Raw genomic sequence first — 27,515 nt, forward strand, 5'->3', positions numbered from 1 at the left:
TTAGCGTCAGTCACAAGGAAAGCGCGCGTGGCATTGCATTTTTTTAAAAAAAAATTAATAAATAAGGTCCTCTTAAGTGAAGTAAAATATATGGTAGTAAAAATATTGAATTCACATATTTATTGATATTTAAACAAGAGAAATCAGGCAAAATGCACCGCGCTGCACTGAGCTGCGCGCGCTCGCTCTCTCTCTCTCCCGCAGCGCGGAGCTGAATTCAGCGCAAGGCTAGAAATAATTTGAAAACTCAGTTTAGTTAAATAAATTAAGATGAGTGAGGACCTTTAAAGTTAATCAAATATTGTCAAATATAAAGGATAGGTTGAGGTTTTGGGGAGCTGTTTCAATTATTTCAAACGGAAACTAACTGAAACTGATATTATTCTGCGCACTGTTAGATAGCTTTTGATTGTGTTTTAAATGAGTTTTTATTTTATATTAATTATTTTTTATTCATTTTCAATATTTTTAGTATTTTATTGATCAATATTTATTTTTTTATTGATGGGCCCCCAAGCTAAATTCGCCTTGAGCCCCCAAATTGCTAAGTCCGCCACTGCTCTTCAGTCTTTCTCCCTCCTCTGGTCTCTACTGTGCAGACTCGGGTATCAGGATCGCCAACATGGCGGAAGATTTTGGCTTCATTTTCATTGAATGAATGGGAACGGCGACACAACGTCCATCTTTTTTTACAGTCTCTGACACAGACACTGCTTTCCCTGATCAATCGTTTTCTGAATATTTTCTTTTACTAACTACTGCAGACAACGGAGGTTGAGAAACAGATTCTCATTTGCAGCATGAATTTACAACTCAAGAGATCCCACCCCTTGTCAAATGCAACTGTAGATAAAGAAAATCAACTTTTCTCAGTGGTGCTAAAGTTATGGCTAATCAGTGTACAACGTGAGTCAAAAGTAGCTGGACACCCTTTTATTTCAGAAACGAAAAGAAAATGAAATATCTGAATACACCAGCGAGTAATAGTTGAGGGGTCCTATTTTTCAGGAGTATGGCTTCCATCTTGAAATTTCCATATTTAGTTTCTGATATAAAAGGGTGTTTAAACACTGGCATGCCACATGTCATGGGATAAGACCTAAGAAACTATAAAACGCTGCACTATGCAATGCTGCTAATCTGTTCACATGGACAATTCCAGCCAGACGCAACCAGTCACAATCATTACCATCCACTGTGGGTGATAATATTAGCCTTCTATGACATATTCCCAGTATACACAACACCATGGTTCCAGGAATGTTAAATGCACAACTTCAGAAATGGAATGCCTCATCCATCTGCACCTACTATCAGACCTCACTCCAAATCCCATAAATCCACCTGGCCAGTGCTCAACCTCACTCAAAAGATAACACCTCACAACTTATTTGTCTACATACAATCTCGAGCCATCTAATTTCGGTAAGACTTTATTATCAATTTATCTACTTATATCCCAAGACTTTTGGCATGCCTGTGCAAACTTTCAAATTCAATATTATTGCAAATAGAGACAAAAACGAAAGCCGAAAATATTTTCAATTTAGTTTCTTTAATATAATCTTATTTACACGGAATCTTTTCAGAAATGTTTAGTACATTGTAAGTTACATTATTCTTGCATCCAATAAACAGTGACACTCAGGGCCTAATAATAATAATAATATTAATAATAATAATTGTACATAGTAAATGATACTGGTCACATCGTTTGGAAAAAGTCTGTTTTTAAAAACAAAATGTACCTGCAGGCAAAGTCCATATACTCGTCTCCAAACTGACTAGTCATTCCCACTATAACACAACATTAAAATGTCCATCTCTTTTGTGTTTATCCAAGTTCCGAACAACAGATCACCGCTCTAGTCATTTTTCTGAGGGAGTACAACAAAAGCACTCGGGTCACACAAATGCTGTTGAAATGAAAAACTCTGTTCAATCTGTTACATGTAAGAAAAAAAGACATGTTAAGACAGAACAAGGAGTATAAAGGTGTCGGATTTTATTGCATATATCACAAATATGAACATGACCACCGGGGTCCAGCCTACATCAACGCTAACTCAATCCAGGCCAAAGGGACAGGCTTCTTTGAATTAGCAGCAGGTTTAAATACTTTGATTCATACATAAAATAAAAGAGAGTAGTGTACAGCTTTCACAAGAAAAATCAGGCTTTTCTGAAAAACAGGGAATAATGATAATAGCAGCAATACTTAAAAGGACATTACATAGTAATAAATAATTAGTTAAAAAAAAAAAAGAAAGATCAAGTGGTTGCAGAACACTTAGAACTAAGAAATTGGCTCATTTTTCGGTCAATTTTGTACGAAGGATAATTTATATGGTGCCATGCACATCGAGCACTACATAACGAAATCTGAGAACCCCTCACTGCTCTTTACATCCATACGGCAAGATCTGCACGCTGAAGAGATGTACAGTAAAAACGGGGGAGGATCGATCGTCACAGCTGAGAAAGAGTGACTGATGGAGGGAGGATTTTAAAAAAAGCACTGCTGTCCAAGTCATCAGCTCTCTTTTGTATCTATTATTTTCTCCTTATTATTAATAATAATAATGATAATATATCCTACACTGGGAGATCAACGACTCACGCTCATTGGAATGAGAACCAGGGCTGAACTACTTACTGAATGTGCTCGTGAAAGTGCCATAGAAAAGATGTTTGTTCCAAAAAGTGGTTTCAGTGATGGACACAGTGACGGATGAATAACAGTCTTTGCAGTGGATGCGAGTGGATGAGGGTGGATGCGAGTGAGTGCAGTGAGCGAATGCACTCCTGTAGAAGACACGATACAAACCGTTAACGTTAATGCTAATAAGAGAATAAGTCAACAAGAGAACATAAATCAGCACTCTCCGATTAGACGTTAGGACAGTAAGAGCTTCTCTGAAACATTCATGACTCCAAATACCACATTTTTCATTTTTCATAAATCTCCCACGCAATGGAAAAAGCACTACGGCGAGCAGTCTGCTTTAGATCTGCTGGATAAATCCAATAAAAGGAAACAGACCAAAAGAAGTACGTAGTTTATAAAAGGGTGGACTATTTGATACTCAATACTTAAGGATGATTGCTTCACTCACTCAATGTTATCTCTTAAAAAGGAGATTTTGCTTTTAGTTGATCAGAAGAAACGCTCAGTAAATTAAAAACTCACAAAAAAAAAAACATTTATAAAAATCAACAATCTGTGCAACGTGCAAAAAAACAAAAACAAAACAAAAAAACAAAGATGAGACGTTTAAAAAGACAGTTAAGATGTGTTAAGATTGCAAATACTGGCTTTTTTCTGGATAATGCTGACATCAGAGGAATTTCCCAGGGCTTTCCATCCCCTCTTCAGCCTGTACGAGGTCTCTCTCTGTGAGCCATAACAGATGTGTGCTTCTGTGCTTCTATGAGAACACGTTAAACAGTCCCAAAAAAAGAGGGCTAAGACTTTCCGAGCTTTCACATCCTTGATCGTGAGAGGAGGAGAAGAAGGAGGATGAGGGCGGATATCTTTTTTTTAATATATAATTATTAATTAATACCTTTCACACGCAACAAGCAATGAAGTTTATTAATAAAACGTCTAATAAAACGATGAAAAGTGGAAAAAAACGGATACCACTGAAATGTACAAGGCCATCCTATGATGGGTCGCTCATTAAAAAAAAAAAAAAAAAAAGAGCGAGGATTGGAAATATTCTAATAGATCCATAGATTTCAGTTTTGACCTCTTGTCCAGCTCCAGCTTGGACTGGGTAGACTGATCTTGGTCATGTCTTTAGAGTCTCCTGCATGGTGGAGAGCTTCACCAGGACCTCTTACTTTAGACCACAGGCTCAAAGAAGAGGATCAGAGAGGATTATTAGGTTTTAATTATTAGATTATTGAGCTGAATCCTAACCAGACTTAAGACTATGACCCACCATTTTAGTGACCAGAAAAATCATAAAAAAAAAATAAAATAAAAAAAAAAAAAATAAGCTGGATTTCTGCAAGAGGACACAAAAGGACACAGATTCTCCTATTCTCTTTTTTGTGGTACCTGTCATTAAAATAATGCAAATACGAACTTGCATTCCACATCACGATCCCATTTAATAAATAGTCCTAGAGTTGCCTGGAAGTTGTCTGTGTGAATAACCCAGGCTGCTCGAGCGTGTGTGTGTGTGTGTATGTGTGTGTGTGAATGTACGCAAGTTCCTGCCCCTGGGTACTGCCTACCCTCTCTGTGCTCCTGATAGAGGGGCTGCGGGTGATGCTCAAGCCTGCAGGGAGGCAACAGTCTGTCCACCCTGTGCTGGGGGCGGGGTCAGGAGGAGGAGGAGCAGGAGGAGGGGCGTGAGGGAGAATCAGAGGTTGGTAAGGAGCTGTTAGGTGGGTTAGTCAATGCTGGCTGGCGGGCGAGCTGGACGAGACATTTCACTCCACAGCGAAGCCACACGTCTCCTCCACGGCAGTCAGGAGCTTCTCGTAAAGCTTCTCGTAAGACTCGTAAGGCGGGATGTCGATGCGGTTGAAACTGGGGAGGGAGGGAGAGAAAGAAGAAGAACAAAAGTAAACATTAAAATGTTTCATTAAAAACTCTTTCTAGTTGGCCTTACACAATAATTACAATACCACATCATCATACAATATACAGACAACATTACTGCATATTCATTTTGCTGAACTTACTATTACCCTGAGTGTGTACTTAGTGAGGAGATCCCATTAATATGAATGAGCAGGCATGTTAAAATACACTGGTTTAATTTTATTCACATAGGATAGGATATTTTTATATTCCAATTTTAGTCTAAATATTCTTAAGTATTAATTATATAATTATATAATAAAGCATTATTATTCTACAGTATTATCAATATATCAGTGACAAAAATGGTTATTAACAGACAATACAGTTTATTGCATTTTTTTTCAGACAGTTTATCACCCCACGAAGTAGAGCTACTTTGAGCTTGTTAATGGTGTAAAAATAGCCATTTATTTCCATGGGCAATGCTATGCACCCATCTCTAGCATTATAAGCTAGTGTTTTACTACACCCAAAGTCCACTTCACACCGGATTTCTCTTCTAGGTGATGTAAATTTCAAGTCACAAGTGATCTACTGAGGGTTTCTATGTCTCAATAGGGCTTTAATTTATTGTATTAATAATGAATGTATAAACCAATTCCAGTATCTGAATACTCTGCATAACAAAAGTTAAACACTATTTAAAAGAGTGTAATCATATTATTCTTCTAAAATATAGCAACTTAAAAAAAAACACAAAATGGTCAATGTACTTTTTCTTTTTTGAGATAATAAATAATTTAAAAATCAATAATCTAGAAGCCTCACCATGTATGAGCTTTGGGCAAATTGTCCGTGTTGGCATCAATCAAATGGATTGTGAAGAGCCTTGGTCCTGCAGAACCTGTAGAACCTTACAAAGATGCATTCTAGTTATCACTGTTCCCAATTACAATACAGGTAAGACAACAACACAACCTGAAGATTTATATATGTTAAACATTTAAATTAGTTTCCTAGGAGTGTAAAGGTACAGACATCACAGTTCAGTGAGTGCAGTTGTACAAATAACATACGCTCGAAGCACATACAGCGGATAAAGACTGATGAATAATGCAGAATCAAATTTCATAAGCCCGAGTTAAACTCAGAAACCGCTGGCAAGGTCAAGACCATGTAGTAACCAAACCGTGAATATTGTGCAGCTTTACAACCCTACAGCGGCGTACTCTAATGCTAGAGATATACTTGCTGTTTGGCCATGCGTTTGATTAGACAATCGGCTGTGTCATGAACCTACTTTGTCATGTGCTACGCATATAACTTCAACAAGATGGCAGACCAGAGATCACAGTGAGAACTTCCAGATTTACACAATGTGAACCTGGCAATACTAGAGGAGATTAGTCTTTCAGACCTGCCAACCTTGAAAGAATATTATGAGTATGAGCTTTAATATAGGAGAGAAATATTAGTGTAGATGCATACTCTACCTTCAATAAAATGGAAATGTGCCAGCTCTCTCGGTGTGTGTGTGTGTGTGTGTGTGCGCGCGAGTGTGTGTGTGTGCGCGCGAGTGTGTGTGTGTGTGTGTGCGAGTGTGTGCGTGTGCGAGTGCGAGAGAGAGAAACTGCCGAAATGTGAGATCGAATGAACTATATATAAAACTATAATGAACCCTAATAAAAATAAATAAATAAATAAATAAAATATTTCCCTGGGAGATTTTGTTTACATTCCTCCCCTGTCTCTCTGGCATGCTCTGCGTTACTTTAGTTTACACCTGTTCTTGTTTTTCCGCCTGTTTCCTGAGTTCTCCATCTCCTTATAAGGGCGTTTTTGTCCCAATTCACTGGCAGGGTTTTATTGGGTTTACCTGCTTTGAATTCAACTGTTTTGCAAGTGAGTGCAACAACCCTCTGGGCTGGAGAGCTACTAGTTTGTAGCACTCGATCCCATTACACTTAATTTTTTTTTTTTTTTTTTGTGGCCCGCTATGTAATGGCTTGAAAAATATCTGGCCCGTGGTCAAACTTAGTTGCCAACCCCTGCTTTACAATATGGGACTGTACAAACGTACTAGGAGGTCAAAATTCCCGTATTCCCGTACATGTTAGCAGGTCTGGCCTTTGGATAAATTTATGATCACGGCAGAAAAAGACGTCACACAGGCTAATATGTGTCCCCGGTACTGCCGATGCAAAAAAAAATAATAATAATAAAAATGTTTTGAGGACCTTCCCAAAGATCACACTAAAAAGGCCACAGGATACGCAAGGCAGACATCACATGTACACAAACACACAGTTATCAGCAAGTATATCTCTGGCTTAAATCTAATTGTAGATGTTTTAAGCTACTTTGAAAAACTGACCTTACTATTATGAATAAAAGACAATAAGATTAGTGTAACACAATAATAAGAACAGCAAAAGGTTGCTTAAAATCCCAATTATGATGACCTGTGCAACTACTTAACTGCAGCTAAGGAAAAACAATGCAATTAAACTGAAAACGGAGGAAAACGGATCTTAAACTGGCTGATACTAATGATCTGATGTTATGATGTATAATCTAAGCGAGTAGCTTTAATTACATGTGAACAGTGTCTACAAAACTTAAGTATTAAAGGTATGCTTGAGGCTTTAATCAATAATGTACTGTGTGAGAGGAATGGTGTGCATGGCTCATCTGTTAGCCACCTTGCAATGCTTTGAAGCCTTGGAGAGGTACACGTGTTGAACCGGTGACAAACTGGAGCAGCCTTCCCCTCCTCTCCTCATCAAAAGACTCCACAGCCTGCCAGAACCATTTCACTATATTACTGTCAGCCACACAGTGCTTCAGCCGCGTGTTGGCCTTCCAGTCGTTCAGATCGATCTTTCCCAGACCGCCGATGATCAGCTGTGAAAGAGGCACAAAAGGCATTAGCTAAACAAAATGATCAAACATGCTCAACACTAATCAACACTCTACAGTAAAATGAGTAGCCAATAGTTAAAGCAAGAGAATATTATTGAGTCTGAATATGACAGACAGTATACCTCAAGCTCCTTGTTATCAAACGGTTTGAGTAGATGCTGTGGGATGAGCTCGTTGAACCCTTTCTGCAGAGCAAGGAACTGGGCCTCAATGCCTCGCATGAACCTCCAGTTCACGTAGAGTCTAAAAATAAAGAGCAGAAACAGAACATGAGAACTCTAATTAAAACCAAATCAAATCAGGTGTACAGATGAGTGACAACCTAGATGGTATAGTAAATTTGTAGTACGAACACAATATATACAAACATCAGTTTTACATTTCAAATCAATTCCAAACTACTGTGGCTTCCTATGGTCTTAATAGGGCTTTAATTTAATGTATTACTAATTAATCAATATCTGAATATTCATCGTAATAAAAGTTAATTGCTATATAAAAGAGTGCAATTAGTACAAAATGGTCATAACTGGTCACAATACGTTTAATTTCTTTGCCTCTGTGCTTACTCAGAAAATAAATCCAAGAACTAATGAACTTTTAACATAGAAAAGCTGCCTAAAAGTGAATAGTTTAAAAAAACATGCTTCTGAATACATTTAAAATGTATCTGTAACTAATGAATCCTATTGTTATACATATACACATATATATATATATATTTTAACCCATAAGAGCCCAGACCCATTTATTAATTAAAATCACATAAATTCTGTGTGCAGCTCATTAATGTTTGTTTCTTATAATGGGTAAACATTTTAAGATTCAAATTTTGATGTAACATACATGCAACTTCAGAACATATATTTTAACACTTTGTTCCTTTATAATGTTTTATAGAACGTAAAACACAATCAAACAGTTTGAATTGCTAAAATAGTTGGAACAGAACAGTAAAATAAAAAAATACACTTTTAAAAGGAGCTGCTTTTATCTCAAGCACTAACCCAGCATTCCTACATTCTGTAAATAAGGTCAGATGAACAAACACAGATTCACACACTGTCCTGTAATTATGCTTTCAGGATGTTAAGTATATGTCATGTAGGAAGTTCATGAGTTAAAGTGAAAGATAGAGTTCTGTAAGGAACTTTCCACAAGTCTACAACACACATAAGTTAAATTATTATATATAATTTAAGGACAGATATTTTATTCTAGGGTCTGCTTCAAATGCTTATATTTGCTGTTGCAGTTTTTGGCATATTTTGAATAAACAACGGACAATTGAGTGCAATATGGTGCTTCATATAATTGAGTTTGACACCCCTGGTCTACACTATACATATATTATTATTACTTTTTCAATAGACAGACAATAATATATAAACTATGAAAATACAGATGTTTACTGTATATGCATAGTACATTTCTAGACCATTATTTAAATGTACATTTATAGACCATGAGGTTGTACATTCTATGAACAACTTAAAACACTGACATTTATTTATCTTCAATAAAGACCTAACCAGCAGTGTATAAGTCTAGCATCACTTAATCAAGCTGACAGCGAAAAAAAAACAGGAGTGTTTGAACACTCTGCCAAACTTCCCGACTCTGCCAAGTGCTGCCCTCTGCTGGTAGATATGCTCTTAACAGACAGTGTGAGACACAGAAGCTGAAATTATAGCCACAGCCTAAATCCCTCTAACTGCACCTCTGCCATACCTCACATATTCCTTCTTATTCTCTTCCGTAACTGGGATGTTCCTGCCGTTGGGCTTCAGTTCATGCTGGAGGAATTTGCCAAAAGCATTGTGTTCTACGCAGAACGTGTGATCCAGAACAGACGTGATGTCATTCTCTCTGCAGGATGAAAGAAACAGACATTGAGGAATTTCTTTAAAGCCTGAGAACATTCATGAGTCATTCAGGCTTTAGTTTAGAATCTGTGCTGCAAACCAGTCAATGCTCTTGTGCTAGAGTCATGTGAAAAATAACTGAGACCCTATGAAAACCTTTATCCTTTTTTAACATATTTTGGTAAATATTTGGACATTTGATCTTTAACAGAACAATACTGAGAGATGGAAAACATGGCTACAGAGGATTTTGGAGAAGCACGTTTTATTAAAACCACTTTTCCAAGGCTTCGAGTGGCCCAGCAGGCTAAGCACTACCACTATGATCAGGATTCATGCTACATGAATCCTGTTCATGCAGCTTGCCATCAGCTACCAGAGCCCAGAGAGAGCACAAATGGATTTGCTCTCTCTGGGTGGGTAGATGGTGCTCTCTCCCCACATCACTCCAAAAGGTGATGTCGATCAGCACAAGGCGTCTGTGAGCTGATGTATCGGAATAGAGTCGCTGCACTTTCCTCCGAGCACACTATGATGATGCTCGGTAACGCTGCATCAGCCACAGTTTGAAAAAGAGGCGGAGTCGGACTTCACATGTATCGGAGGAGACATTCGCTATATATTCTCATTATTGATTAACCTGCTGATTACTCAATTCATCAATTGATTGCTACAATTTTGAGAAAATCTAACTTGTGTGATTCTCTGTTTAGTTGTATTATTTAGGCAAATGTACAAGGTATGATCATCTATTTTCATATCACAATATACCTAAAAATGATATACTTGGAATTGGATGGACCCATGAACAAGCCAGTTTGGAGAAGAAAAACAATTCTAGGTACCAAATTTGTCTAATAGAAAAGCAGTGTATGTACCACTCAATGAAAAACTCACCATAATTCTGCTTTCAGAATAATTCAAAATCAGCCATTCAACTATCTGATTAACATTAAGTGTATTATTTGTTTGTTTTAGTTACATAAACTAAAAATATGGCTCCAGGTTACTCACAGGATCCAGACGAGGCTTTTGTGAAGCTCTGGGTCCACAGTCTCCAGATCAGACAGTTGAATAGGCTTCCCCAGGAGCTGCTTGTAGAAGGGCAGTGTGAAGCCGCCATTGATGTAGTGACCGTGAAACACTGCCAGGCCCATGATCCGCCCCACAAAGTGGAAATAAGATAAGTGGTCCTGAAACACAGAACAAGTCTCAGCTCAGGCACTCAGTTTGTTGTCTCAGAGACATGACCTCCACAGGCTGCAAACGTCAGAGAGCCATCCTTTTATTTGTTTAACGTTTTCTAAACAGAGCGATTTCCACAGAGGCCGTGACGTTCAGGATAATAACCCTGCCAGAAGAGGTTACATAACTCACAGGGTTGATGGATGAGTCTGGGTTGATCTGTAGTGTGTAGATGTTGTCTGTGGAGTACTGGAACAAGCCATAGTATGGATTCAGCATCTCATGACAAAGAAGATACAACCATTCCCTGAAAAATCACAAAAAAACAAAAATACAAAAGAAAACAAGAAAGTTCATAAGCGGGCCAACTCTACACCACACAGCCTAATACTGTGATTAAATCTCAGCACAGACATTTCAGAACATGCTGGATGTTCTACCATTTCCTTTTTGGCCAAGATAAATCAAACTGTTTTACTGGCAGAAGGAAGAACCCTGAGGGAAGCATGGGGTCACTGTTATGCTAGGAATGAAGGAAGCCAAGACAATATGTCTCACCTTGCCACTCCACCATAATCTAAGCCTTCTTCCCCCCGGAATTTAACCATTAGCCGCTTCTTTAGGTCCTTGGGCCTCATTTTCATGATCTGCCTGTAGGACTCCTATGGGACACACAGAGCATTACATTTACAGCAGCAAAAATTTACAGAAAATTAAAATACAAAATATAATTTAGATTAAACAAGCTTAAATCCCATGCTGTGAACTCAAATTTCACACATTGTCCCTAACAACTATAAATTATGGAAATTTATATAATTTTTAATTATGCATACTGTCAACTGAAACACATTAAATAATTATCAGTGAGTTAAAGGCGAGTTTCCAATACCTTTACAGCCAAACACTGTAGTTCTAGAGAAAGTAAATGTCTTTATTACAGAACCTACAATGCATTATTACCACACTCTAAGCAAACAGGGATCTATTTAGGACTGGAAAACTTTTATTCAGCTCATATCAACCTTAGAATCATTTTTGGTACTACACTGAACCAAATAATATTTTTTAACAGGCATACTATATATTTGGAGCATTGCTGTAAAGATTTGATTGTATTCAGTGACAGGAGAAGTAGTAATGTAAGGAAGTGGGTGATCCCAATATTATTGGATAGTGTTTTAATAGTCATGGCGACAAATAGGCATGCCTATAAAGGGTTACACACAGGCATGACCATGCACCTGCATCTACCACATTTACTAATATATAAACCATTCTGAAAAGTAACAAGCTTTAGTCCACATCAAAATGCAAAACCAGCCTTCATCATTCACCACCAAATTTAATAACACGTCTAAACTATGACCCAAATACATTGTTCTAAGTACTTAAATTATTTATGTGTTCAAAACACTTTCTTAACCCAAATCAAATCTCAGTCAACAAAGTGTGCTTCTCTATTGTGCTGCAGATTTCTTGTTTGTGCTGCTTTCTGTCATCACCTCCAGTGTGAATGTTTTGTGTACATTTTATGGAAACTTCAGATTCAAAATGTGTACCGTATATTTCGCACTATATGGCACATTTAAAATCTTTTATTTTTCCCCAAAATGTATGAATTTTACCAGTCAGGTTGTAAGGAGCAGTTATGCCACTTCACTGAAATAGAGCGTTATACAGGAGTTTCAGTAAAGTTTCTCCAGCACACAGGCAGAAGCAGTATTAGCATTAGCCGCTAACTCTTCCGCTGCTCAGAGGTGAATATTGGCCTGTAGCGAGCTGCTAACCCCGGCTAGTGCTGCTGGAGCAGCATTAACATTAGCCACTACCCGTGCTAAGCCCAAGCTTTTCGGATGTGCAGAGTAAGCAAACGGGAACTGTTGTCTGCGCAATTACCATGTTAAAACAAGCTACGTGGGATGAACAGCTAGCTAATAGTGCCCTTGCTTACTGGAACACTCAGGATTCCTCAGTATTGGGCAGTCAGGCAATATTTGCTAACCATGGCTAGCGGTCAGGTGCTAATGCTAATGCTGCTGCATCCAGCCTTAGTGGAAATCTGGAAATCTAAGCTTACTGTAAAGAAATGGAAGCGCTTCACTCTTTTTATTTTATGAATTACAGTTTTGTTAGCTTTGCTTTTATTTACCCCAGAACCACCCAGTCGCAAGACATGATGAATTAGAAAGAAAACATGGTGAAAAAGCCCTGTTCCTTACTAGTATCGCATAATGCACCTTATAATCCAATGCACCTTATGTACGAAAATAGACGTTTATTGATCGTGTGCCTTATAATCCGGGTGCACCTTATAGTGTGGAAAATACGATACTCTTACTAATTATTTGATTACAGACTGCTTTGTGTTCTAATGAGGTTAGCTCTCTATTCTTTGTTGATGCTGAGAGTGTAAATCAGAGCTACATTGGCTGGATTGAACAGACAGTTTATATTACATATAACCCTGAAGACGAAAAAGGTATAGCAAGTCTTAATCCTGGTCCTGAAGTGCCACATCCTGGCCCTAGCAGATCCAATTCACCTCAGGAAAGTCTTGCATTGCTTAAGCTTTTCTAGATACAGGAAAAACTAAAAAATGAGCAGGCAGTGATGCTCCAAAACCAAGATTGGGTTGTACCGAGTCAGCACTTGGCTATGCATGGACTGTTCACATTGTGCTGCCGTTGTGATTATTTGCAGCCAAGTCATGTTTTAGAAAGGAACATGACGTCATGACTGGTCCAATTTATCCTCTCATCTTTTTCTGGAACTCTTTAATAATGACTACCTTTTAAAAGCTCTGCAGCAATTTCACCTAAAAGAGCAGATAATAAGAGATATTCTTTTCTTCACAATTCAATAATAATATCTGCTACAATCACAGGGTATAGTTTATAAGTTAATGGATAATTTGAGAGATATCGATGTTGTACCTCAAAGATCTCTTCTCGAGACACTTCTATGCGGCAGTGGCCAGCCTGAGGCTGCTGTAGGGAGAGCTCGTGGCGCAGCACCTTGAGCTTCTGGACCAGATCTCTCTCATAGCGCACCGGAAGCTCTCCCTCACCTTCCTCCACAGGTACCTCCATCTGCACCGGCAGAGCCTGGCTCGACTCTTTCACCTGAGAGTGCTGGCTGTTGCACACGCATACAAACATATGTTATAAACAAATGACTGGTTTGCTCACACCTCAGTATTTTATTACGGCAGGTCATGACACAGCACCTGAGTGAAACTTCCACGTGTACAGCTCAATCATATTAATTGCTAGCATATAAATCAAATAAATAAACTCAAACATAAGCAAGCCATTATCATAATTTGGGACTCAAATTACTCTGGGGAGCGTGTTCGATGTAATAAATGATTAACATAACTTAATGAGGGATCATTTAAAAGGGTCAGTAATCAGATGTTATGAGCAGAAGCACAAAGACAAACACTGGATGGTAAATCCTGTAGTGTGTGTGTGTGTGTTTGTGCATGTGTGTGTTTACCTCATGATGTGATGTAATCTGGGGTCTGTGAATTGTGTTGTTCTGTTATTGTGGTCGACAAAATAAATCCTTCCCGATACTGTGCTCCTGATCTCCCAGCCAGGTGGCAGAGGGCCCAGCTCCTCACAGCTCACACTGTTCAGATCCCTGCAGGGGCAAGGGGATCCATCACCATGCTGCTTTACACCAGTGGACCCATCAGACCACTCAACTGTTCAATTTAGTTTGGTTTGGACCTTTCATATATCAGTGCAAATCTTCTATTCATTAATGTGTTCCGTGTTCTTATTTGTATATGTTTTAAACACAGTGTCATGCTAGCTAAAGATCATGTGATTTGGGGCTAGCACTGTCTCCCATGTTTTTTTTTTTTTGGCACATCCCATGGAAGCTAAAGCTAAAGAAGACCTGCATGCTGAGGCCTCTGGCACTGAATGTGGATGTGATTTTTCAGTTCAGAGTTGCTTGTCTGTTCACTAGGGGTGTGCCATATCGTATACTACGCAATAATATCACCAACATTTTTGAAAATCGTGAATGATTGATATTATACCCTGAAATATCGTGCCATATCACCCACCCCTAATTATCACATCAGGGTGTGACTTTTTTGTTTAGCTGTTTTTAGCAAAAGAAAGTTAGACTTCTCATTTTCCATTATATATCTACTAGAGACAGATTATATCTGTCCAATATCCTTTATTTTACTTTAATCCTGAATATATGGAGATACATACAGTGCATTGTTATTATCATGACATTCTGGATCATTGACTTCTGTTATAAATTTGATAAAATTCTTATATTTTTTAATTTCTCAGTTTCTTAGGGGTGTGCCATATCATATCATATACAATAATAAAATGTAATGAAGTATTTTTTTTTAATTCAGTGTTTTGTCATATCGTCAAGATTATATTTCATGCCATTTTCGTGATAAATACAGTGATATTATTTTAGGGCCATATTGCATTTCTACTGTTCACATCATTACCGCCTACTGCACTGTCTACTGTGGGTGGTAATATCTTCAGTGACATATTCATGGAATAAACATAAAGACACTGTGGTTTGAGGAGTGTTTATTGCTTGCACAACTTCGGAAGTGGAATGCCTCATCCATTCAGCACCCACTATTAGGCTGGCTTTAACTCAGATAACTCTAATAATTCATGTCGCCTTGCCATGAGCTCAAAACTTAATGTGGAACTTGTTTTTAACCTTAAGAGTAACATGTGTCATCAAGTTAGAATATTGATTATTTAGTTAGTTGGTCAATAAATAAAATATGGGTTGATTAGTTAAGAAAAAGAGGTTCTGAAGTTTTCAAACCTACCGTGGTATTCTGGGATCATGCCAAGTGCTTACGCCAGTCTGTGTGTGCAGAAAATAAACCTGGCCCTGAACAGTGGTCCTCTGTTCTGTAATGGCATACAGAAGAAGAAAAAAGCAGATGAGCTCTGGGCAGTTAAGACAGCAGATCATAGCTGGGCCAGCTCTCTGGAGGCTCATGCTAACAGGGGTCATGCCTTGTGTCCAGCCTGAGGCTTAATTACAGCTGCTGTCTTCGCTAATCACAACATGAGGGTCATGCTGCCATTACAGAGGGTACAGCTGTTTGCTAATCTTCTGAGAATCTTAATGGTGCTTGTATGGCCAACAAAACAAGAACATAATCATTCTTTCCACAAGACACTGTACTTTAGCCGTGTCTCTACAAGCTCCCAGTGGTACAGGCAGCTTAAGCCAGTTTACTTATAACTGTTTAAGAGTGGGTGAATACAAAGCAGCTCAACCAACATAAGACAAACTTTGGACTCATTTACCATAGCCCTCAGGCAGGTCAGGTGACTGGTGCCCGTGTGGCCGGTTCTGTGGGGTGTGTGCGTGACTTCTAGACTCCTGGTTGCGGATTCGTTGTGCTTGGAGCCTCTGTTCTTGATTGGGTGACTCCAGGGCACGGCAGCTTCCCCCTCCGGCAGCCCCCGTGGGGTCCGAGTAGGGCAGAGGCTCCTCCATGAAACAGCTGAGAGGCCGTCCAGGCCCGGAGTCCTCAAAGACCGGTCTAAGAAACATTTATAGACAGTTGCAGCTCAGGAATTTATGGCTTTGAAGATAATAGTATTTCCTCCAGCAGAGGGCGGTGCTGATCAAAGTATTTCTCTAAAAAGAAAAAAGAATGGCTCTTCTACAGAGTTCTCACTCACCCTTCATTTTCTAAAAGTCCTCTACAGTCTACCACAGGCCCACCACTGCCAATCCTGTCTCTGGTCTGGAGGCTCACTGAAAACAGTGGAAAATAATATAAAATATCTGACTTCACTGAGCTTCAGAAAGCAAGATAGTGTTCTCCAAGACCGTGTTGTGTTCCATTGCTACATACCGACTATTTGACCTCGCACAGCATCACTGTCAGAGGCGTTCAGCTTGCATAAGTCCAATCGCTGGTCTGTTGAAACGACAGACATCCAAAAGGTCAGTCCTCAGAATACAGCAGATATTTAGGGAGGAAAAACGGTTCAGATTTCCCAGCTGAAGCTCTTTTTCTGCACTATTAAATATGAATAGTGTGAAGGTCACTCACAGCCCGTATCCTTGAGTCTGCTGATGGCGTTGGACAGAAGCCGAACACAGCCTAGAAAGCCAGCCCCCTGCTTCTTATGGATCTTTTTATGGTTCCATACACTAATCGTGATGGAATCTGTCTTCCCAATATATCTGAAACACACACAGAGACAAATGAAGAAAAATCAATAACAATGCACTAAAGAGTCTGGCTGGACGTTTTAAGACAGCTGCAAACAAGCCAGAAATATGCTTACAAGTCGTAATGCTGGTTCCATTTGGGGTCCAACGTGCTCTTGACTGTGTCTGTGGAGTGGCACTGACCCGAGCCATCGACGACGACTTTGGCAAAAGGGTCAGGCAACCCTGCAAGAGAAACCAGTGTTGCGGAAGAATTAAAACTGGGGATGAAAGAACGGCCATCTATTGCAGCAGAGCAAGGCTGAACGGGAAACGCCTACATGCCCTTTCCAAACTGTGCGTGAAAATTGGCCTGGGACATTTCACACAGTTTTCAGGTTTAACGGCTTGGATTTACAGCTTTCTTCATGAACTCTACTCATTCATACGGCAATCCCCATGCCCTGAAGACACAGCTAAAAATGGTCAAGAGCTCAATAGCTCTCCAATTACTACAGATTGTAAAGCAGTGAGAGTAGTAAAGCAGCATGCAATATTTGGAACCTAAAATATGAAGTGAAAAGATCAAATCTGTTTCACTGAACAATGACTAAACTGAACACTACAATATGACTTTTAAAAAGTTAATGTTAGGACTCATTTTAAGTAGTGGAGGCACACCCACATTACACCCTCAGCAGCACAGTGTGTCAGGGCGCTGCCGTTACACACTGCAGAGAGAGCCACCAAGAGCCAAACACTCTTTTAATACTCTATTCGTTTAATATGTCTTCAGAAATAGCATAGTAATGTTAGCTGAGCTAACTTTTTCTTTGCATTTGTTTGTTTAGCAAAAGACAGTGTGTCTTTTTTTTGTGTAAATTTCACCCACGTGACTTGAGTAGCACTGCAAAATGTATTATTAGAATAGCACTACTGAGGTAACTTCGTAACTAACATAGCACTGTTGATGTAAATATATTGTAATTTGTTTTCATGCCTGCTGGGATATTAAAAATGTTTTAAAAAATTGCGATAGATGAATATTTAACTGCAATTTTGCAATTGCCTTTTTCTTTAAAAAGTAAGAAAAAATAAATCCAGGCTACGTAATTTATTACCTGTGAAAAACTGTGTCAGGTATTTTCAGCCTTTGGCCAAATGTTTAATTTTGTTCGGTTCTGGACAATTTCTCAATAAATAATAAAGACTCAATTACAACCGGAAAAAAAGACTGTAAGGAAATAATTCAGAGCCAAGAAACATCCGCTACTTAGCACTCTCGAATTTGTCACAGTCGTCCTCACGCTTTGTCTCTCTCTCTTTTTTTTTTTTCTTTTAACAAATACTTCCTCATTGATTAGCTGCTGTCATGCCAGAGCTCAGCGTAATGGCTCGACATGCCAGTCCTATGGATGTGGGCTGAATATGACGCACTGTTACATCAGTCATTAGCATAATATGTGGGCCATGAATGGTTGAGGGCAGTGGGACAGGCAGTCAGGTCTGTCACTCACAGTAGCCTTGTTACTCTGTGCAATACTGACTAACTTCAGCACAGTGAGCTCCAGCCCCAGCGCTGCGTGTCCAAATATCTGTGGGTGGAATGTGATTTGGAGCTGCTGAATGAGGAGGTGAATTCCCCAGCCGACGGAACAAAGCAGCCAGGGGTAGGCGGCTCTGAAAGCTCTTCATCATTCTGAGTTTTTGGGATAATAAATGTGATAGTCAAAACAGCCTGTGCGCAAGAGGCTCTCTGGGCTTAAACGCAAGCATTCATCTGCGCTTTGTTGCTGAGCATCTGAGAGGAAAACAAACATCTACAAAGCTGCAGCAAACAACAGGGTATGGGGAACAGACACAGGAATCAGAAAGATAGATGTGTACTCACGGAAGAAGTCTTTCTTTGCTAGGTTTTTGGCACATAATACTGAAAGAGAAAGAGAAAAACATTCATCAGTACTGTAACAAATTTCAAATTTCTAATCAAACCAAAGTTCACACAGTCATACGCCAGGGCTGTGTACGGCAAGAACTTGGTGATATGACTCATATCACAGTGCAGGGGTTACTATATATATATATATATATATATATATATATATATATATATATATATATATATATATATATATATATATATATATATATATATATACACACAACACAAAATGAATCACAGTCTGACACCAATCTTAAAAATACTGTTTCTGAGAACTGATACAAACTATTAACACGCCTATCAGAAAAGGTTTAACTAGTTCTAAAAAAAATAAAGTAGGTAACTGACCAATAAGACTACTTTAAAAATGTGGCTTCCAAACTAACATATACTATTAAAACTAGAACACTGGACAAGATAAAAGCTTGTGTTTTTCAGGGCAACAGTATTATGTGTGGTAAACGAGTATTTAATAAGGAGATCATGCACTAATTGCAAAATAATTGTGAGTTCTCACAAAACTGTAGATAAAGTCCTGCCCTCTGGCAAAAGAGCCAATCAACTTGCTGGTAGACATGATCATAGAGGAGAAAGCCCCATAAACAAAGGTATTGTGGTTGGTGAATTAACATGTCAGTCAATTGTGGAGCTTAAAAAGTAACACTCTCTTTGATTCTCACTGCAACAGCAGGCAAAAGGGCAAAATTGGAAATATAAGGTTTTTAACAGACAGCAAAGAAATATAGAAGTATATACTCGAATATGTATGTTAAATATACACAACAGAGAAAACAGAAATTTGACAAAAGCAGATCAGTATATTTATACAAAGAACAATAAGAGCAAACTGCCCCAACACTACAAACGAACAGAACAAGCAGTGACCATCCTGTCTCTGAGTCAGTATGATTTCCCCATGACTCTTCCTGTGTATCTTAAGACTGAAGCCATCAGTCTGAGAGAACTTTTGTGCAACTCCCTTGGCAGCGCCTAATGGGAAAATATCAAAGGTCACTGCATATGTGGTTGAAGCGCAGTGCTTTCAGGCCACTTTACTTTATCATAGCTCACTGTATTGAGTAGCACCACCGGACGCCAGAAGCTGGGCTTGTATCAGCTTGTGTTGGGCCGTCGTGAGAGAGGGATCAGGTGTGGTCAGCACTGTAATGTGTTGCTTATCTAAAACACACTGTGTACATTGGGAAATGAAGGAACATACTGAACAGAAAATATCAAAACTGGGTTTCCCAGCACCTATTAATCATAATAGTTAATGAGCCATAGCACAGAAGAAGTGTGCAAGCTGTTATTCAAATGTTTTCCAACAGACTTTGTGACTGCTACACTTACAAACATCTTAACTTAACTTCTTGTTTAACTGTAATGGTGCTGTTGAACTGCTTCACAGTGTCACAAACACTCCTAATCACAACAATGAGGAAATTAGTTACAGTAAGGAATTAAAAACCTGTATAATACAAACACAGTGAGATTGTTACAGCAGACATAACTTTTATAACTATGAACATATTTTATGATATATAAAGTACTGTACAAAAGGTTTTCCCCAGTGCATGTGTCCAATTTTATCACCAGCTCACCTAAGTTAACCAAACCAGCTGTTGTTGTGATAACTATAAATAATACAGTACCACTTTAAAATAAGACTACCTTTATAAAGGGTATATAAATGGTTAATTACAATGGGTTTATTAATAGTTACTAATTCGTTTGTGAATACCTTAAAAATCATTAATAATCACTTATAACACATACAAAGAAAGGGCAACAACGACCTGTTGTTTGTTAAATAGTGAACCCATAGCCATCTATATTGTTGGCCCTTCGACATGTGTTATTACTGATTATTAATGATTTTAAGGCATTTACAACCTAATTAGTAACCATTAATAAACTAATCGTAAACCATTTCTAAACCCTTTATAAAGGTAGTCTTATTTTAAAGTGGGACCAATAATACTATAATAATACTACTCTCAGGAAGAGAGTTTGGAGATGTTATAATACACACAGTGACATAGCACCACTAATTTTTACGTGAATGTTATTTGAATTTTTTTTTATTTTACTGTTTTTTTGACAATATACACACTCAGATCCTGTTTACACTTGGCCACTTTATGTGACCAGTATCTAGATACAATTTTATCCACTTGCATTTACAACTACTAGCCATATGCACATCCAGTTAGTCACACTAGAATCTGATTGCTGTGAACATTGCAGAGCAGTTCCTAGTGGAATTTCGGTAGCACTGAGAGAGGTCTTGATACTCAAGATGACTTTTAAAGTGATCAGGTGTAAACAGGGTCTTAAGTATCAAGATTTAGCCTGGATAAGATAAAGCCATATAAAAACGTAACTGTAAACACAACCAAGATGCATTTAAAATGGACAAATTTGATCACTCAAAATACGATGCAACACATCCCAAAACTTTGATAATGCATGCCATACAACCAGTGAAATAAGGCTATGCACTGTATACCAACTCTACCTCATCACAACACAACTAATGCTCTTAAACACCTACATAGATTTTTCTCCTGAAATCGGTGTATTTGCATGAGTACAGCACTTCCGTTTAATTACAGTAAGCTTAGATTTCCAATATTTTCAACAGCGTGGTTAGCAACAGCACTAGCCACGGTAAGCAGCGCCTAGCGCTAGTGAATGCCGCCCAACAACGTTACACTGAAGAACTCCGTGTTCTGGTAACCCAGTGCTGGAGTAGCTTCACTGAAACCCCTTTTTAACGCTGAACTTCAGCAAAGTGGCTTTACTGCTCCTAACAACCTGACTGGTAAAATTCACACAAGGCGCACTGTCGATTTTTGGGAAAGTTAAAGGATTTAAGTGCAAATTAGTGTGAAAAATATGGTAACTCTGAACAAGTTTAGAACAGTTGTTAATTAAAAGCCATTCCAGGTGACTCTCCCACATAATATAGCTGACAGAACATCCAGCCAAGATGTCTACTAAGCAGGGAGTGCTACTTTAAAGAATCTAAAATATAAAACATTCTGGTTTGTTTAACACTTTCTTGTTCACTAAATCATTCCTATATGTTTTCCTTTATAGTTTGGATGACTTTTGACTTAATCTAGAATGCAGAAAGTTTTAACATAATAAAAAAAATGAATTTAAGGTGTGGCTAAACTTTTGACAAGCACTGTATATACAATTCTGATGGTTTCTGATTATTTACAGAAGACATTGAAGTTAGAGATAAAAACTATAATAAATACTGAAACAACCAGACTGATTACAACATACAAGATTATGTAACTGGTGAAAGAAGAAGAGGGGGAACAAAAAGACAAGACAAGACAAACGCAATGTCGGGAAGATCACGTGTGCATGATTGAGTGTCACAGGACAGTGAGGGATCGTCTGTATTCCTCATTGTACTGTGACAATGCTGACTCTGAGGAAATGCTCCAGTGGGCAGTGGAGGCTCAGTCACGTCCACATGGTGTGTGGGTAGACAAACACACATCAGCAGTGTCCTCTCTGTGAAGGACCTTCTTCAGCATGCCAAACTTCCTCACTAATTTATGCATGCCATAGGAACATACAATACTGTTCTGCTGTTTGTTCTGGAGAACATTAGAAGGACCTAACCCTCGGAATACTAATACTGAGTAGGGTTTTGCTTTTAAAACAGCCTCAATTATTCAAGGCATGTATTTCACAAGATGCTGGAAACATTCCTTTGAGATTCTGCTCCACAGTTCCTGAAGATTCTTCATGCTGTTATACTACATTACAAATGGGTTCTACTGGATTTAGATCTGGTGCATGGGAAGAACCACTAAAGATCAGAGAAGAATTATTTTTTAGACTAATTAATTTTTGAGACAACTTGCTTGACGTGCATCATTCTGTGAGTAGCCGTTAGTAGAACAAGGGTTTAAAATAGCTATGGCTTTCAAGGAATGATTGAGTGGTATTAAGGAGCCCAATGTGTGCCAATGGACTCTACCACACAGAGCTGTTCACAAAAACATAAAACATTATATGGAAAAGAGTCCAATAAACTTAATTACTGGAACCTACTGTCCCAGAATGGCCTTTCGGTAGATTTTGGAGCATTGCTGTGAGGATTTGATTGTCTTTAGCAAGATCAGTGGATGCTTACCATCCAACCTGATCCCAAAAGTATCAAACCGTGAACCAGTATTCCATAGAACACATTCCAATGCTTGACAGTTCAATGCTGCGGGGCTTTATAGCCTTCTTTTATGGCCATACCATGTGTGCACAAACATTTTGACATAGTGTCTTTATGGAGACTTGAGGTCAATAAAGAAGTCAATTAATACAGTATATGGCTGATTACTGCACAAAAACCTTTTCCTCTCATATTAACCCTCCCAAGGGGTGGACAAATAACTTGATATAAATATATATCACAATAAGAAATGTTTTAATAACGGTGATGATTTTCTAAATATATTTTAATATAATTAATTTACATTATCCAACACAGATTAATGTTCATTACAGGATGTATTACATACATTAGTGAAATCAATTATTAGAAGTTTGTAGGTACAGATATCTATTGTGGCCTTTATGTAATCATGAGCTAGCCCAAGTGTTTGAGGTGGTTTTGATCTGGTGGATTCCTCTCCAGCCCACCCTGCACAGATACAAGTAGTAATACATGCGTTCTGATCGCTTTGAGTCTTTTATTTAAAATGCACCCTGCTGAGATGTATCAGCCAGCAGTCAAGACAGCTGGATTTACAGACAATAGATTAAATAGCTGACAAACCTGTATAGCAGTTTCAGTTTCATGCAGACCATTTGTTGTTATTAAATGTAGAGTTCTTTCAGGAACTGGAATTAAATTATTAAAAGCCACTGCTAAAATAATAATGTGCATGTTACCACAAGCAGGCCTTCTTTCCAGTAGATCATACAACAGTTTGGACAAGATGAAACATAACTTCCACACAATACCCAACATTTCCCGCACTTGCAAGCATGGTACAGTTACTACAGGAATTAATGCAGGCTGAAATTCCTGACTGGATTCAGGCAGCACAGTATAAAAACAACACACAGTCACTTAATAGCCTAGTGTTTACTACAATGACAACCAGTGGATATGTTTATGAAAAGATCTGTCAGTAGTGGATGAAACCTCATTTATAATTCAAATACAAAACATAAATCACTCTGTGAGCATGATGGCAGTCCAACCACAGGTTACTTGAGCAGAAAACGTGAAGATGCAGACTAATTCAAACAGACTGAATCCTTTACAACAAAAATAAAACTTAATCTAGGGGTGTAATCATAATATGTATTACACACAAATTACATGTTCATCAATGGAAGTCCTGATAAAATTGTTTTTGCCTGTTTTTACCTTAAATGCTCACTGCTGGCTAATACTGATTATCTAATCTTTGTGTATCCATCAATAATACAACCCCACAATTTATGTAAAATATTTACAGCAAAGCTTAAAATTCAGAAAAGGCTGAAAAAATATCAAATTCTCTGTTTGTTAAGGAGTGTGTGGGTGAATCAGAGAAAGTGGTGTAGCCATGGCAATGTAAAGAAAAGTAGGGAAGTTTTTTTTTCTGTTCAGGTTTGAATCTGTACAAGAAACTATATTAATGATGCATGATGTTTGAACAACATGCAATATAGGATCATTTCTGAGGTTTTGTCCTTACAAGATCTCTTTAGATTCATGTGGCATTTAGTTCTATTTTGGGCACTAGACGCAAAGATATGTATACAGATTACGCAGAGACCCTCCTCTAGGGTGTGACGACAATCCTAAAATGCGTCTAAGATGTGTAACGAGATGCAAGCAGAGAGACCAGAGACGCAACTGACAGAATGGGAGTAAACTGAAAAAATGCTGTACTGTGAATAAACTTAGCTTAGTGAACACAGATGCTTATACACTCACCTAGCACTTCATGAGGAACACCACATTAAGACTGGGTAGGGACTCCCCTTGCTTTCAAATAAGCTTTAGATGTTTGAAATATTTATTTGAGATTCTGGACCATGTTAATATGACTGTGTCATGCAATTCCTGCAGAAACTGCAGTTTTCCTGTTGTGAATATCCTAATCTACCACATCCAAAAAAATACTAATTGCTTCAAGCAGGGTTAATGGGAAAGCCACTGAAGAAAACTGAACTTGTTTTAATGAAGGCAGTTTAAGATTTTTTTTTTTAATGGTGCATTAAATGGGTAAATTATTGTGGCTATGAAGGGATGCACATGGCCAGCAATAGAGCTGCACAATATTAGAGTTTTTTTCATTGCAAATGTTCTTTTAATAATATACATCGCAATATTAAACAATGCAGGGCCCATGACGTCACCAGTGAGGCAGCGTGCAGGTGGGGCCCACCTGCACGCTGCCTCACGTCCGGATTCAGAACCGAGCTCTCAAAACCCCGAGAAAAACATCAAAAGAACAGTAATCTGATCTTTAATCAGCCATTTAAATGGCTTTTTATAAGGTAAATAAGAGCATTTTTCAGGAATTAAAAGTGTGAATTCAGCTCTAATTGGAAATATCTGCGTAAAACTGTGCTGGACTGAGGTGCACAGCTTTCGACAAGCGCAATTACAAGCACCTGCCCACCCATGTGGATGGAGGCCATGCGGTTTGCTCATGTTGACTCTCCCCCTCATTCTCCCCCTCCTCCTGCGCTTCTTAAGCAGCAGCAGCCTGGCACTTACACAGACACAGAGACAGCACTGTGTATCTGCTTCTTGTGTCAAGAATCAATACATTGCGACATGATTGTTTAATTGCTTTTAGTGACATCGCACGTACTGCGATGTGACTATTGCACATGTGTACTATGTGATATATCATGCAGCCCTAGTCAGCAATAAACTGCAAAGACGAGAAGGTCAGACCAATTGCCGCTGCGCAATACATAGGGTGCGTCCAGCTCAGATGCATGAATTAGCCTTTACTGTAGCATTTCTACCAGCTCTAACCATTCTTATACATTTCTGAGTAAACATTTATCCTAGTAATATGGGATTTTCTGCCACTCTTATGACTGAGATCACAGAAACCCCCTCTGTGTCTTGTATCCTTGTTAAATATAGAAATCACTACATAACAGCTACATAACTGGTCAGGGGTTGCTAGACACTGACGATCATTCGGCAGTCGCTCTGATCCACCTCTAATCCAAGGCTTTTGACAGTGATCTCCAAAGACAGGCCGTCAATGTAGAGTGACACTACTGCACTTTGTGACCTTCACTACTCCAGCTTATTATAATAGTAATTAATATTTTTTCTTTAAAACATAACCATTTAAGTAAAAAGCACTTGTAGAGCAGCAGCACATGCACAGAGCTTCCCTCAGCCCCTGTAAGGGGCCATACCCACTCTGACACTACAGCTGTACACAAGCATAAAGAGAGAAAGTGCCATCTGTAATTCAAATGAGGAGCTAGGCTGTGTTAGGAGGCTGCACTGCTGCTGAATGTTAATCACGAAGCAACAGGAGCCGCTAATTGTGAGACTCATGTACAGCCTTGGCCTTGGGTCCAATTTATGATCCGGCAGCGAACGATCTGGAGAAGAATGAGCCCTGCTGAAAATGCCACAGCGGTACTGCCGTGGAAATGGAGAGGAAGGGGTGAGGGGCTAGAGAGAGAGAGAGAAAAAGAGTCACTAAAACTGTAAATACTGCAGCAAGCCTGACATCACACACCTTCTTCACCTCCCCCACCTTTTACAGCCCTCACTGTAGGGAACACCTCATTAGACCTGAGCTTCATCACAGTAGTAGGGGGGGCAGAGAGAGGCAGAGACAGAGAGAGAGAGAGTGTGTGAGAGCGAAAAAAAAAGAGGAAGACAGAGTGTGAGAGAGAGCGCGGATACCACATTCCATCTCCCGCGTCCACCATGCAGTCCATCAACACCCAATAACGGTTACTGAGGCAACCAGTGGATTAACTGGAAGAGCCACACTGCATAAGTAATGAACGTGAGATCAAAGTCCACTCATATGATTAAGCTGTGCCTCTGCCCTCCGGTTCAGCAGCCGAGGAGAAATGAAAATTACATATACCTGCTATTTCAAAGACTCCAGCAGCACGGAAAAGTCACCCTCGCCTCCCATACTCGCTGCCTTACCACATCTGTAGCCATGGAAACAAAGGCGGCAGAAACTTTGCAACAAGAAGGAGGTTTTATTAGACAGCCGGAGCTGTCAGAGCTCCAGAGCTGATGCTAGTGAGGTAGACGCCAAAGGTCAGAATCAAAACGCCAATAAAAATAATGCTGGAAGGGGTGAATTCCTCCCATTCTTCCCATTTCTATTTCTCCCTCTCTGACACTCCCATCATCCATAACCCTGAGCTTGGGAGGGTCTTAAACATTGCTCATGTACACATCATACAATTTAGAGGTGTATGATATGGATTAAAAAAAAAAAACCTTTACACAAACTACCTCAGACTGGCTCCTTCCAGCATGTAGAACAAAAAGTAAAGAGTGCAAAAACGCAACAGCTGAGTGCTCCAAACCCTGGCAGTACTTTGGTGTGAGTGAGGTGTAACAGGTTGGAACAGAGACAGAAAAAGAGCCAGGTAGTGTCAAATTTAAACAAGGTCACAGTGTCACTGATATAAAGCACCAATTTTTTTTTCAGAGATTTAAACATTTTTGCAATGGTTATTTGACCTGCATAGTAATTCACATATATAAAAGCCTGTTCTTGTGTGACTAGAAACAAGAGATGTAAAAGAAGGTTGCCAAGTGAACAGAATTGTCTAAAGTGCTATTAGCAAGAGCAGTGTTCCAGCCTACAATAAATACATTAGCAAGTATTGGTTTAAAAGT

General features: G+C 38.9%; 1 protein-coding gene across 2 annotated transcripts in view; it reads right to left on the minus strand.

Annotated features, from left to right (window-relative positions):
• Positions 1-1,982: 1,982 nt before the first annotated feature.
• smurf1 (SMAD specific E3 ubiquitin protein ligase 1) overlaps positions 1,983-27,515 on the minus strand; it is a 45,829-nt gene continuing 20,296 nt past the window's right edge. Inside the window, exons 2-18 of one of the 2 annotated variants that reach the window (XM_007247810.4) lie at positions 18,590-18,628; positions 16,836-16,944; positions 16,598-16,731; positions 16,397-16,462; positions 16,221-16,296; positions 15,840-16,078; positions 15,350-15,434; positions 14,014-14,160; positions 13,449-13,650; positions 11,071-11,174; positions 10,705-10,819; positions 10,342-10,520; positions 9,194-9,331; positions 7,585-7,705; positions 7,243-7,444; positions 5,369-5,444; positions 1,983-4,543 (exon numbers count right to left, since the gene is read on the minus strand). In XM_007247810.4, coding sequence (XP_007247872.1) covers positions 4,444-4,543; positions 5,369-5,444; positions 7,243-7,444; positions 7,585-7,705; positions 9,194-9,331; positions 10,342-10,520; positions 10,705-10,819; positions 11,071-11,174; positions 13,449-13,650; positions 14,014-14,160; positions 15,350-15,434; positions 15,840-16,078; positions 16,221-16,296; positions 16,397-16,462; positions 16,598-16,731; positions 16,836-16,944; positions 18,590-18,628 — 2,132 coding nt within the window. In that variant the 3' untranslated portion in view covers positions 1,983-4,443. Of the gene's footprint in view, positions 4,544-5,368; positions 5,454-7,242; positions 7,445-7,584; positions 7,706-9,193; positions 9,332-10,341; positions 10,521-10,704; positions 10,820-11,070; positions 11,175-13,448; positions 13,651-14,013; positions 14,161-15,349; positions 15,435-15,839; positions 16,079-16,220; positions 16,297-16,396; positions 16,463-16,597; positions 16,732-16,835; positions 16,945-18,589; positions 18,629-27,515 lie in introns of both variants that reach the window. The other variant, XM_007247809.4, reaches the window with a different exon arrangement.

This window comes from Astyanax mexicanus, chromosome 3 (assembly GCF_023375975.1).
Source record: "Astyanax mexicanus isolate ESR-SI-001 chromosome 3, AstMex3_surface, whole genome shotgun sequence".
NCBI lineage: Eukaryota > Metazoa > Chordata > Actinopteri > Characiformes > Acestrorhamphidae > Astyanax > Astyanax mexicanus.